General features: G+C 60.6%; 1 protein-coding gene across 1 annotated transcript in view; it reads left to right on the forward strand.

Moving 5' to 3' along the window:
- The window catches only part of PEPD (peptidase D), a 114,551-nt gene that overhangs the window by 85,702 nt on the left and 14,753 nt on the right, over positions 1-14,096 (forward strand). Inside the window, exons 10-11 of the mRNA XM_067720967.1 lie at positions 4,465-4,533; positions 5,983-6,060. Coding sequence (XP_067577068.1) covers positions 4,465-4,533; positions 5,983-6,060 — 147 coding nt within the window. The remainder of the gene's footprint in view (positions 1-4,464; positions 4,534-5,982; positions 6,061-14,096) is intronic.

Below are 14,096 nucleotides of genomic sequence, written 5' to 3' on the forward strand. Positions count from 1 at the left end.
AGGCCCTCACGCTCTGGCCCTGCCCGCCTTCGTAACCCTGTGTCCTAACCGCCTGCCCTCCTAGACCCTCTGCTCATCCAGGTGGCCTCCACCACCATGCCCATCTTCTCTTGCACACTCCTGTTCCTGGCTCGGCCTCCTGGGAACCGGACATGCATCGAGGCCCAACCTGGGAGGGCATGAGGTGCCTGATGCCACCCACAGCCCCTGACCTCCCTGGCTGGCCCCGTCTGCTGGCACTCACGCTCACACTGAGAGTTGGGCGACCCTTGCTGCCTGGGGCAGCCCTTCTGCCATAATCTTGGGCAGCTAATGCATTTTGTATAGGGCTGTGGCTATCTCCTCATCAGATGATACACCTCAGAGGGCAGAAGCTAAGCCATGCGGCCAGGAAGGCTCCATGGGCTGGATTTGCGGGCACCTGGGGAGTCCCAGCAGTACTGTCCCTGGAGATCTGGGCCTTGGAATCTGCTGTCCCTGCCCTGTTAACCCCTCTCCAGGCACCGATGGATGGGCCTGCCACACTGTCGCTACAGGAACCCCATCGACGTCGTTATTCACAGCACAGACTCTCCCAGGTTACTTAAAGGTTCTCATTTATGCCTGGATACAAAGCATTTTCTACCTGTGTCTTGCTTGGGAAAAATTTATAGGCAAGAGTGTTAGAGGGATGGCCATGTCGGGGAGCTTCAGGGACCACCGCAAGGCGGGTAGCAGGGCTTTGGGCAGACCCTGCCCTTCCCTCTGCTCGTCAGGAAGCCCCTCCTGCTGCCTGGGGAGGCTGTGGGCCATGTGCCTGGTCGGAGTGCCCCCCACCCACCCTCCGTCCAGGTGAGCAGGAAGAAGCTGGGGTGGTTAGGCCCACCTGACCCTCGCGCTGCACGTGAGAGTCCGATTGTCTGAAAGGGCAGGCGGGGCTGCTGTCGGGGGCTGCGGACACTGCTGCCTGTCTTTCTGACTGCTGCCCTCTTATGGATAGACCAGTCGTTTCTAGCAGTTCTGTTGTGACTGTAAAATCTGCCTGCTGTGTTTTCATACTGTACTTTTAGGTGTTAATTATCTAATATTTGTTTATGGTGTCTATCTGATGGTTCTTTTATCAGAAGTCCTGGGAGGGTCTAGCCTGCTGCTTGCTGTGTCTGACAGCTCTTGTGGACTATTTTCAGACTGTGGGTTCATCTTCAGTGTGTGGGGTGTGTGTATATATATGTGTATATGTACGTGCATGTGTGTGTAGACGTATGTGCACGTGTGTCCGTACATGTGTGTGCACACGCAGAGATTGTGGCAGATCACGGCTCTCCTGCCTGGGTTGAGAGTGTGGCCGCTCAGTTTGGCTCCAGGTATCACCAGTCAGGGACCAAGTTTTTTGTTAGTTTCCTGGCTTCGGGGTTTCCAAACCATACAGGTCGTTCACACTTGAACCTGAACCCCGTGGAGGACAGACCCATGCTGCGAATTCTGAGGGAACGTTCATTAATTTTTTCCCGGAGCCCGGGAAGCTTCCTGATTGCCTCCTGCCGTGCTGGTGCATTTTCTCCAAGGCTGTGCATCCCTGCCCAGCCCCCAGCTTTATGTTGGGGAGGGCTCTCAGTTCTGGCCCCGTACCTCTGGTTTGTCCGGGGCCTTCTCACTGTCCCCACACGGCAACGAATGCCAAGGCCTCCAGGTTAGCAAGACCAGCAGCTTCCTCGTCTCTTCTGGCCACACTTTGCTTTTGTCCTGTGGACGTGGCTCTGCTGATGATTTTTAACCAGCACCTCTGAGTGTTGGGGGTGGGAAGGCTGTTAGCTGCATCCTCTACCTTCATCTCACTGTGGCTCCCAAGGGGCTGATGGGTAGCTCGCAGCCGAATGCAGCCATAGACGTGTGTCAGCCCCTCAGGTTATGCGTCAGCTGGACCCTCACCTGGTTCACAGTTTGCCGTATTCTCCGTAAAGGTCTAGTGGGTCTTTATGACGTGTCCTCCCGTTGCTGCTTGGTCTGTGAGCCATCCAGTGGGAATGGGGCGCCTCTGCCGCTGCCGTCTGTCGTCCAGGCCTTTTCTTGCTGAGCTCTGACCGGGCTGTGCGGGAGCCTCACGTCGAGCCTGTGGCCCCAGTTTGGAGCATCCTTAGCTCCCCATGCCTTGAGAATCAGAAATATGTCAGACCCAGGGTCCTGGGCCACTACACTTGCCCCAGAACTTGGGCGCCTTTACGTGTCCACGGCCCAAGGCTGAGGTCCCAGGGAGAGGGGCCCTTGAGGTGTGTGAGCAAAAAGCGCAGCCCGTCGAGTCCACGTGTTATGCCGCTAGAGCATCAGTGTGTTCTTGTATCGTGTCAGACAGGTTCCTTTGAAACAAAATCAGATGCTGAAGTCCAGCGTGAAGGACTTAAACCCTTTTAAGGGAGAGGGACTTTCCAGCGTGTGGCGTTTCCCCTCCTCTTTCCAGCTCTTCCTTGTGGGTGTGGCATCGTGTGGCTGACAGGTAATCCGCGCTGCAGTTTGCAGGTGAAAACTGGGTGGGCCGTTCCTTAGTCTGGTGCTTCTGTGAGTCAGGCCTTTCAAAGGCTTTTTCCTTAGAAGCCAAGGCATGCGATGAAGGCTGTTTCTACTGAGTAGATGACGAGTTAGGGAAACACCTGCTTCTGAGACTGGCTGCAGGTGGGGGAACCGATGCCACCCCGTTTCCCCAGGCTGAACCTTCTGATTTGTTCATTCACCACCCCTCTGCCTGTCCCCTGCTGTCCCCGTCACCTGGAGAGTGGCTGCTGCCCCCCAGAACCCTGCTTCTGTCTGGACAGGGCATCGTCCCCCCAAGGCTCAGGGAGCCCTGTGGCTCCGTGGCCCGTCGGCGTCCCCCACTCACCGTGGGCTGCTGTGCGGAGTCCCAGTGTCTGAGGCCCCGTTGTCTGGGTGGGCGGTGTGGAGCCGCCTCAGGGCCCTGACTTGGCCTGGCCGTCCTGAGGCTGAAGTTGGGGGCAGCCGCCTGAACGCTCCCGCCATGAATACGGCGGCAGCTGATGCCGTACGTGGCTTTCCTCACCTCCCTGGGCGGTTCCTGAAATCCTTTGTGTTGAGGAAATATTTCGCTTGCAGATACACAATTATTCTGTGGGATTTGTAAAGCAAGTCTGAAAGCTGATTGAATATAGCAGAACTGTTCGTGCATAACAGCTCCTTAATACCGAATCATAACAATTATGCATAATTTGTGTTTATAGTGCCTGGAAGATTAGACGCCTCCGTACAGACGTGCTCTAAAACAGGCCTAGAACACGCAGGGCAGGATTGCCACGTAGTGTGCCCACGGGTAGCCTTGGTGTTCTGAGCACAGCCCTGTGGTCGGCCTTCCCTGCCCTGGCGGTCAGTGGGTAGGGTGGGGTCCACCTGGACCTGCTTCCCAACCAAGGCCATCCGGAAGGCTGGGCTCGAGCTCTCGCCCAGGCCTCAGGGAGGGGGTGAGGGCAGCCCCCCACCGTTGCCCCCCTCCCCGGCTGGGTTCTGCAGAGGCCAGGGCCTTGGAGCGCCGAGTCCCACGCCCAGATGACCTCCCACCCCCCCAGGTCCTGCAGTGTATGGTGAGGGGAGGGGCAGGGTCCTGGCATCTCCAGAGCCGTTGGCAGTGTGGTCTCCCGAGGGTTCAGCACTGCTCGTACGGTGTTGATGTGGCAGTGGCTCATCCTCTGACCTCTGTCACACCCCGGGGCTTGCCAGGCTCTGCTGACCTCCGAGCTCCTGGAGGCCTCCCCTGGCTCTGTCTCTGTCTAGGCTCAGCCCAAGGGTGGGCTACCGGCGACCTGCTCTGAGGTCTCGTCTTTCCCTCTAGACCTTCTCCTGGCCTCCCCTCCTCCAGGTGGGAGCTCATCCAGGGGGCCAGCCGGTTTGCTACTTGGCACAAGTAGGGAAAAGCTGGGCCTGCCCCCAGACCCTGCCTTTCTCCACCTGCACACGGACCTGCCCCTCAACGCCGTCCTCTAGGCCAGAGCCCAGTGGCTCCCGCTCTCCTTTCCCTGCGCCCCTCCCTGGGCTCAGCCTCAGGGCCTGGGTGAGTCCAGCACTGGGGCTGGGAGAGCTCTCGTCCCTCCCTGGCTGTGCATCCAGCCCCTCCTCGTGTGGGAGGATGTGGCCACTGGAGAAGGGGTCACAGGGAGACGCCCTCTCCCGCCCTGCAGAGGCAGGTGGCCCCTGCCCTAGCCCATCTCCCTGCAGGACCAGGGCTGTCTTCCTGATGGGCCTGCAAGGCTGGGCAGCGCCGTGGCACTGGAAGTGGCGAGCTCTTCCAGCCTTGTCCCCGCTCCGCGCTGACCTCTGTGCTTCGGTGGCCTGTGGGCTACAGGTTACCAGCCACAGATCCACGCTGGGGAGTTCAGGCCTTCCTGCAGGTGCAGCTGAGCAGGGCCTGGGCTGAAGATTTGCATGGGGGCGGGGGGCGTGCGTGCTCCAGTGACTCTACTCTGACGTGTCTTCCTTCCCCCGCAGCCTCTTCGAGCACTACTGCTTCTCCCGGGGTGGCATGCGCCACAGCTCCTACACCTGCATCTGCGGCAGGTAAGCGTACCTCCTGGGCCGCGTGGGAATGATCACGGGAGGAGGTTAGGGAGAGCGAGGGGACCCCACCGTCCTCCCAGCTTAAACGCACCTGTTGCTCCTATGCCCGAGGCAGTGCCCACCTAAGCCTTAGAAGTCGCTCTCCCCTCCTAAGGCTCTGGGAGCAGAGGTTGCTTCTGCCCGTCCTGGGCAGTGCCGGGTGAGGAGGGGAGCCGGCCTGCCCGCTGCCGTGCCCTCCCTTCCCGTCTCCAGCTGGCTGCTTCTCCTGGGGCTGGCCTTCCTCGCCCCCTCCACACAGGCACGCTCCCAGCATGGGGGACCGGGCCGTGACCTCAGGCTATGCCAGCTTCTGTGTGCCGGCGGTGCAGAAGGAGCTGGGTCAGTGCCGGAGGCTGCGGTTTTGCGTGTGTGGCCGGGCGGGGAACAGCACAGCCGTGGGTGGGTCTGGGGCTCTGTCGTGCAGGGTGTCACTGTAGGCGTGTGTGTGTGTGGCACGTTGTGGCTGGGGGCGGGGGCTCTGTACGTCCTGTGTGTCACCCGCACTTGGCCGGGTGTGCTTTGGAGGTACAGGGTGGAAATGACCACGAGTATAGGGGCAGCTCATGGCCGTGAGTTTGCACTGCTGCGTGGCTTTGAGGGGCACGTCCTGGGTGTGGGCGGCCCCCTCGTCCCCCAGGCTCACCCCGTCTAGTCTCCTTGTGCTCTCCCCTTGGGTCAGAGGGTCTGGCCCCTGTCCAGCCGGGATGGAGCCGGCAGCTCTGCTGCTGTGCACGTCCTCGGCACATGAATAATACATGTGAACATCTCAGTCCTTGGAAATGTTCTTCTCTGGCGGATAGAGAGAAAAATCATTATTTCTACTTTTATGATTCCTAAGACTCCCAAACAGGACCATAAATATTACACCCAGTGGGTTTTTTTCCCTTTCGACAGACTTAAAAGTTTTTTTTTCTTAAAGGCATCGCTCATTAGGGAAGTGTTCTCAAGCAGAGGGGCGAGGTGCCACTGCTCACCGTCTGTGGCCCTGGCCTGGCGGACCTCCATGGCAGCCCCCTGACACAGCCTGGCCCTTCCCACTGGGCCTCCCCTCTCCGCTAGTCACCAGGAAATAAGGGCTTCTTTGGAGTCTCTTACCCGGGCCCGCAGGCCCTCGCTCCCACATCAGGCCCACATCCCCAGCGCCGAGGCCACCTACCCGAACACCTCAGCCAGGGGAGCGCTGCCAGCGCCACCGCCGTGAGCCCAGAGGTTGGCCAAGAGCCGTGTGACTGCACTAGGCCAGGGCCACCTTGCCCCTCACCCCCACCTCAGGCTGTGGACCTGGTCCAGCGGCCCTGGGCCCCTGCTGCAAGGTGGACAGCACTGCCCTTGGGGCAGGGAGTTGGGGTGCTGGCGCCCGGGGCCTGCTGGGTGAGGATGGGCTGCTGACCTCCCCCTGGTACTCTGCAGTGGTGAGAACTCGGCCGTGCTGCACTACGGACACGCCGGGGCCCCCAATGACAAGACCATCCAGGACGGAGACATGTGGTGAGTGACGCCAGCCCCCAAGCTGCCCTGGTTCTGCGTGTGAACAGCGCGGCTGCAGTGGGCCTCAGCCCCAAAGGTGGCTGACCACGGCCTCTCGGTCCCACCCTGAGAAGGCGGACCACGGTGAGGTCCCCCCGTTGCTCTGGGTCCAGACTTCTGTGCCAAGACTTTGGCCTACACGTAGCCTCCTCTCCGGGACCAAGGCGGCCCTGAGAGAGGGGAGCGGGGCCCTGTGTCGTGTGGGTGAGGCACCACCTCAGGAGGGCCTGTGCCGTCTCCCAGCACCCACCACGCTCACTTCTCTGGCTTGGTGCTGGGAGGGTGGGCATCTCAGTTCGGAGCGGAGAAGACCCCTAGGGAGTCCCCCGCCCTCTGAACCTGCCAGCTCCTGCCTCAAGGCTCCTTGGCACAAGCGGAGGTCAGAGGTGGTGCTTGGCCCTCAAGGCTGTTGGCAGGGCTTTGCTGAGCATAGTGTGATGTGCTCCCTGCTCCCCATGGAGCCGTGACTGAGCAGACGTGGGTAGGACCCACAGCCTCCAGCCCTCCAATGGACTGTGCCCAGCAGGCGGAATCGCAGACCCTGCTCCCAGACCCCAGTGTGTAGAGCTCGTGCTGGGCGTACGCGCCCCTCTCTTGGGTAGGCGCTCCGGCCTTGGCAGGGGCCTGTGGGCGCCTCACTGACCTGGACCGGCCCTGTCCTCCGCTCACGGGCGCTCGCACGGCCCGCCTGTTCTCTCCATCACCCAGATGTCGGGCAGAGCCAGTCCAGGCTGCCAAGGGCTCCCGAGAGCCGTCCGGAGGCCACCAGCCCCACGGGACCACCTGTCTTGGCCTGCAGACATCTTGCTGTGGTCACCGACCCGCAGAGGAGGGCAGGAGGGGTGCGCACTGTCCCACCTGGTCCTTTGGTGCCTTTCCCTCCTGTTGCTGAGGCACCTGAGCCAGGCTCCATCGCACTGCTTCCCGCCAGTGCCGTGCCCCCTCTCGGGTCGTACACGTGCCCTGCTAGGCTCCATCCCGAGCTGGCATTCCGGTCCTGCCTGCAACACTGGCCAGGAACCAGCCTCACGCAGGGAGTGGGGAAGGCTGCACACGGGGTTCCCTGGCCCGCAGCCACCGGGGGATGTGAGCCAAGGGATGCCTGCTTCTGAGCTGTCACTGCCCGGTGTTTTCAGAAACCCGCCCAAGCCCAGGGTGCCCCTGCTGCAGGGTGCACCAGGCACCCACTGGCTGCGGTGTTCACTCACCCAGGGTCAGGAGCTGGATGGATGTTCTGGCCCTGGCCCCTGTTGGCAGGAGCCCAGCTCAGCCTTCTGGGAGGAAACAAAGCCTCTTAATTCCCACTCTGAGCCTCAGTTTACTTGCTGTCGGTGGAGACAGCACACAGCACTTGGCACTGCACTGGGCGGCAGCAGGGACACGTTGGGACCACAAGTGCTAGGTGGACACACGCTCTCTCAGGGGCCTGGGTCAGCAGGACAGGGACGGGAGCACGCAGAGGGGGACACCCAATGTGGACACAGAGACCACTGCCGCTCACTGCACCCCCACCCCCCACCCCCAGAGTGTCTAACGCCCTTCCTGGCATAGGGGCCAAGGGCGTGCAGCAACTTTGACAGGGTTCTCCCCTGTGCCTGGTGCCAGGGACCGCTCTTTATGTAGATTTGCTCACCTTGATCCCATGAAGTGGGTGTCTCCCCCTCCCCTCACTCCCAACCCCCCCTCCCCCCGCAACATGTAGGCAAGGTCACTGAGACACAGGAGCGTCCAGGTGCAGAGCCAGAGGATTTGGGGGTGGGGTCGGCTGCCTCCGGCTTGACTCAGCTGGAGACTAAGGAAAGTGGGGGGGGGTCCTTCCCTTTGGTGGCCCCAAAGGAAGATCGCCTGGTGTCTTCAGGGACTCATGCTTCCTAGAACCTTTCCTAACGCTTTTGACTCTGCGGCCCCTTCTGGTTGGGCCAGGATGTGGAAACCTAGTCCCCAGGCAGAGGCAGACCCCAGCCACACCAGCAGGCCCCAGCTGTCCCTGTCGGAGGGTTCTGCAGCAGGGCCACGTGGCTCTGAGTCTTTCTTCTCTGTGCGTTTGGCACGGCCCAGAGGAAAGGACTGCTTCTCCCCTCTTCTCTTTATGCGTCCTATGACAGTCCTCCCCCAACGAGAGGCTGGCTCCGGGGGCCCTTGGCGCGGTGGGGCCTGGCTGACCAGGGGTGCCACGCAGCAGGCCTCCTCCACACGTCCAGACGCTGTGGCCTCGGCCCTCCCGGGCAGTGTGCGGCACCTGTGTCTCCTGGTTGCAGCTTTAGAGACAGGAGTGATCCAGGGAATCCCACGGATGTTAATGCCAAGCCCAAGCTGGTGATTTTAGTTTTCTGGTGCCAACTCTGAAATGTAGCCAGTAGAGTAATTATGAGTTTGTTATAGTCAATTTATTAGGCAGCATTTAGAACAACATGTTTTGTTGATTACTGCTACTGCCAGGTTGCTGGCGGCATTTATAATCCATTGTTTTATTGAAATTGATCTGCCAAGCGCCCACTGTGTTTGGTAAATAACAGAGCGCTCTGTTATCCCAACATAAAATCCACAGCACTTCATCATAAGGTACAAAACCAAAATACAAGCATGGTGCAGAATTTTCCCTGAAGCTGAGCGTCGCCCAGAGCCATGACCGTTTTCCAGGTGCCCATCGGGTGGTACGCTCTGGGTCTCCATTCCTTGATGTCGGGTGAAAATGCCCCAGAGAGAGTTTAACATTTAGGAGTGGGGCCGTTTGGGGGCCGGAGCTGGTCCAGGACAGTCAGACTCTGCTGGAGAAAGTGAGGAGTAGATGCCGAGGGGGCAGCCAGCCCTTCCCATCCCTCTCCCTCTGGTCCCAGACGTGTGATGATGAACACAGAAGGTCCCCAGTTCAAGTCCCTGCCCTCCCCCTCCCTAGCTGAATGGCCATCCCCCTGAGCCTCAGTTTCTCCATCCATCGTTGGGGGAGAGACAGCACCCAGCTCTGAGGACTGGGATAATGAGGGCAAAACGTTGAGTGTGGAGCCCGGCACAGGTGGCTCCTGGCAGGAGAGAGCTGCAACACGGCGACATCCCCAGAGCCAGCAGCGCACCTGTGCCCCTGAGGCCCGCCTTCCAGCAGCTGGTTCCAGGACGGAGGCCGGAGGCGAGAGCCACCAGCAGAGCGTGTGCCGGGCCCAGTGTATTCAGGCAGCTCTCTGGTCACGTGGTCGCCTGCTCTGTGTTTTCAGCCCCCAAACTGTCCTCGAGGCGCGTGCCAGGTGGAGCATGTAGCCGGCCAGGGCCACCGTCTGCTCCTCTGTCCTTCTGAAACCAGGCGCCTCCCGGGAGCTGGGCCGGGAAATCGGGGCCCCGTAAGTTAGATGCGCTGGTTCTTACTCCACATCAGCAGCGTCCCCCGAGAGCTGAGAAGAGGATTTGGGGGACCCCTCCTCGCGCCACGCCAGCCCCCGCCATTCACCTCGGCTGGATGCTGCCCCGCCTACTCTGCATGGACCCCGGGGTGGGGAACTGGATTTGACGTGGCCTCAGGTCCCCACATTCCTCCCTCTTGCCTGGTTCAGAGGCACAAGGCCTCTTGTGGGGCCTCTCGGGGCTTTGCTGTTGCCTCTGAGAGCCCTTTCCTGCTGTGGCCCTCGGGGTTCACCATGAACCCCGTCACCAAGTTGCTGTCCTAGAGAAGCCAGTAGCTGCTGTTTTCATTTTAAGGCAAAAGCAAGCAGGGTAACAGGAGTGCGGCGCGCTTCTAATTAATGCTCTTGCCGAGTTCACACGGGACAGTGTCGAACGTCATCGAAGGCCCTTCCTGGGTGGGAGCCCCAGGAGAACCCCTCACCACCAAATCAGTCCTGACCCTGTGAGCACAGGAGTGGCTGGGGTGACGGTCCTCTGAGCCCTCACGCACCGCCCTCTCCTCCCAGAACCAGCCTGGGCTTTGGAAACCAGAGTCTCCAAAGGTGGGTAGAAGCCCCAAGGGCTGGTGCCCTGCCCGTGGGCCACCAGGGAGCGCCACTGTCCACGTTTAAGCCCCCAAGGAAGCAGTGCACCCAGAGTTGGATGCACTCTTGCACTAGACTCCCCGCCTCCTCTGGGCCCAGCAGGCACACCCCAGGGGGCAGAGGTAGGGAGGGTCCAGGGTCTGCGTCCAGTGGGGTCTGATTTGGAAAACAGCTGGGACACCGCTCCTCGCCTGCCACCTCCTCCCTCTCCCACCATCTGATCAGGTGGCGGAGGAGTGGTCCCTGGGATAGCGTGCCCTGTGGCCCCTATCAGAACCTTCTAGCTGCCCCAGTCGAAGGATGCCCCGGCCTGGGTTGCCCAGCGGCAGACAGCAGGTGGCTGGTGGGTGGCGAGCCGGACCTCCCACCACTGGCCAGAAGAGGGCAGCGTTGCCTCAGGACGTGCTTGCCGGGCTCATCTCTGCTGGCTGTGGTCTCTGTGTCCTGGGGCATGGGAGGGGGGCGGCCAGCTCGGTTAGTGGGGGAGACAGACGCCTGTCCCAGCGCGTCCCTCAGCAGCCAGCCTGTGTCATTTCCTCTCCTGCCCTGTAGTGGGACGAGGGCCCCTTCCGTCTCCTTGCCCCGATGATGGTCAGCCTGAAGCCCCGGCTTTGCCCTGCTGCCTGGCGGAGGGCTGACACAGCACTCCTGCACCGAAGCCCAGAGAAATAAGGGCTACTCACTTTCTCCCAGGGAGGCCCCGGAAGACACCCGAAGTGTCGCTGGCCTGAGGGTGGTGCGTGCTGCTGCTCCCCGAGTTGAGGTGGTGTCAGACACTGTCTGCAGGGCTGCCCGGGTTGCCCCGTCCTTTCCTGCCACAGAGGAGGAGCCAGGCCCACGAGGGGGCACGGCTGGGGCAGCTCTCTCTCCTCCTGGCCACCCTCCTCCTGCCACTGACACCACTACCGGCTGGCTTCTCCCTGCCCTTCTCTCGAGTTAGTTCCCTGTTCGTCCCACAGGTTTGGTGTGGACTAGATGTTAGTGTAAACTGCTTGGGAAGCGTGGCCCCGCCTCACCCCCTCCGTCACATGGCGCCCGGGACGACAGCCTGTGTCTCCGTCATCGACATCCCACCCCGACCCCTGCGGGCTGCGGGGTGCCCGCTGCTCACCCAGGGTCCCGGCAGCCCCCTTGGCATCTCAGGCAAGGATGGGACGATCCTGCCCACTCCTGGGGGCCACTTGGTCTGATGTCTTTCCGGCATCTGTGTGCTGCTGCCCACGGAGGGGCGAGTCATGCCTAGGGCTCCTCCCCGGCTGGCAGAGAGGCCACATTGAGGTGTCCCCAAGCCCCCGTTGTCCTGGTGCCTGAGGCCTCGGTCAGCTTTAGGGAATGAGTGTCACCTCCAGGCCCAGCTTCCTGATGCCAGGTCCGGCCCAGACGCACCCCCACCCCGCCCGCACCCGCCTGGCTGTCTCCTCAGAGGACAACGCAGCTGTCACCAGGCAGCCCCCTCCTGAGGATTGGATGGTCTTAAGGACATGCCCCAGTCCTGGGGCAAGAGAACACTCTCAGGAGGGCACAGGCCCTGGTCAGCCATCTGTCCAGACCAGTGGCCGTGGCCTTCCACCTGCCGTCCAGGTTGAAGCAGCCTTTACGTTATAACCCAGGACCAGGGGAACAGACATGCCTAGATGGTAACCAGGCACCCTCACCACGGGGTTTCTGTCCGTTCTGTGTTGTCTGTTTATGCTCCTTCCCTGTATCCCACACAGTTGACGTCACGACTCACAGTGTGAAAGCACCAGTCCAGACAGCCCGGGTGCTCGCAGATACCATGGGACACCACTTACCGGAAAGTGGAACGAAGCATGTGCTGTGCGCGTGACACCGACTCACTGCCTCCCCCGCGGAGGCCACGGCCCTGACGCCCAGCCCTCGCCCCGCTGTGCTGTGGCAGCAGCCAACCCCGGGTGGGCGCCCGCCGTGTCCCACACATAGGTCAGACGGGTACCGAGTAATGTCCTTCCTGGGGACGCAGCCCACACTGGTGCTCTGCTTCTCCCCATGTCATCTGTAGAAAGGTAACAACAGTTCCACTGGACACAGGAGGCCCACAGCACGTGCCTGCTCTTGTCACCGTGTGTGCTGGCGAGTGCTGGCTCTGGGGGTCCTGGAGCTGGTTGCCTAGGTGACCTCCCTGTCTGCCCGGGCCCCACAGGAACAGCTGTCCCGTGACTGGGTTGGGGAACAGGGATGCCCAGAAGGCAGTCTCTCTGGGGAGAGAGCAGCTTGGTGAGTCAGCCTGTGGTACGGAGGGAGCCTCCAGGCTCCGAGTGGTGGCCTTTGCCCCGCCGGCCACACCTGGGGCTCGGCATTGCACCAGAGGTCTGGCTGGGAGCCAGTGGGTGGCCCTTGGGTCTTGTCTGGCCTGCGGCACATGAACGGGAAAGTGACCAGTACGCCTCCCTCTCTGTCTCATGCTGAGGTCTGGAGGGAAGCAGGAGTTTCCCGCAGCTCAGAAATCCCCCAGCCTGGTCTGGAACGCAGACTGGGGCGGTTGCAAGTTGGGGTCTGAAATGCTGCGACTGTGATGCATAGGTCGTTGAGCTAGTGCATGCACACACGGGTGCATGCGCAGTGCCTTATCTGGGGTGAGAGGTAGCTGAGAGCGAGGCAACGGCCCTGGAGCTTAGAATGAAGCTGCAGCCTGCGTACACAGCGGCCCTCGTATAAACACTGCAGCATTTCCCCCAAACCCTCCCCAGGCCTCACATCACTGGCCGAACCGTCTCGTAGGCCTTCTGCCTGCGGTGGAGCCAGGGGGACTGAGGAGGGCCTGGGTGGGCCAATGGTGGCAGGTAGCCCGGGCCTGAAGCTGCCCAGGAGGAGCCAGCGGAAGACAGAACCTCTCATCTGAGCCAGAAATAGAACCAGATGAACACATGTGAGGATTGAGACGCCAGCATATTGCTCGGAGATGTGTAATATCTCCCCAGATGGCTTAGATTATCACACACGTTCACTCGGCCAGAGATGGTAAGGTCCCCGGTGGGTGTCCCCAGGCAGCCGGGGAGGACGGATCCGGCGTTCTCGGTTGAGCCAAAGTATGAGCGAATTCTCCATCATCAGCGTGCATTCAGAGGACGGATGGAGTGGACACAGAGGAGATGATTTATAAAAGGCAATGGCTTTCATCCCTGGATTCCAGAATGGCTTAAAATCTGAATAACTTATACATGTAGGAACTCTGAGGGGGATTTAAAAAAAAAAAAAAAGAGCGAAAAAAGATAGGGAACTGAGAGCACAAAAATAGACGTCAGCCCTGTGCCTGAGCGTCGCTGGGCAGGATGGAGCTGGCCAGCTGGGTGTGCACTTCCTTCTCCAGAAAGCGGATGATTTTAAAACAGAAAATACAGCTGAAGTTTTCTAGAACCTGAACAATAAAGCCAGACTGGCTGAGGAACTCCAAGCACCCACCTTCCCACATTTTTGTTTCTGAGAACTTGGTCAGGAGTCTCGTCTGTCCTGGGGAAGAGTCCTGTTTTCACTGCTCTGGGTGACTCCAGTGTTTGGCCTGCTCCTGTGGGCTTCCTGGCTTTTTAAATAGTTTAATTTCTGTTTTTGTTTGAGATCTGCACAGTCCGATAGAAATTTCTGCCGGGGGCGCTGCTACAGGTTGCCCTCTGATGTGGTGGCCCCCAGGAATCCACGTCCCCACGCCCCTGGCTCTGTCCTGTCTGCTCAGGCCGTTCCTGGGCCTTCTGAATCAACAAACCACAGACGGTTTTCCTTTGTTGCTTCTGAGGAGCCCAAATGAGAATGCTCTGCTCCCCGGGTGAAGCTAGGCCGCGGCCCCATGCGGTTCCACTCCCCAGGCCTGTCTGCATGCTGGCCCTGGCGGACGTGAACATGCAGCAGTGGTGGCGTCCGCATTTTAAAAGTGGGAAAACTGAGGCCCTGAAGGCTGAGGGCCAGAGCCAGGACAGGAGAGCCCATCCCTGGGCTCTGAACTGCTGACCATCGACTTGGGACTTTGCTGGCCCAGTGTTCAGAGCCTCAGTTTCCCTGCAGTTTAGG

Source organism: Pseudorca crassidens, chromosome 20 (assembly GCF_039906515.1).
Source record: "Pseudorca crassidens isolate mPseCra1 chromosome 20, mPseCra1.hap1, whole genome shotgun sequence".
In the NCBI taxonomy this organism is placed as follows: Eukaryota; Metazoa; Chordata; class Mammalia; order Artiodactyla; family Delphinidae; genus Pseudorca; species Pseudorca crassidens.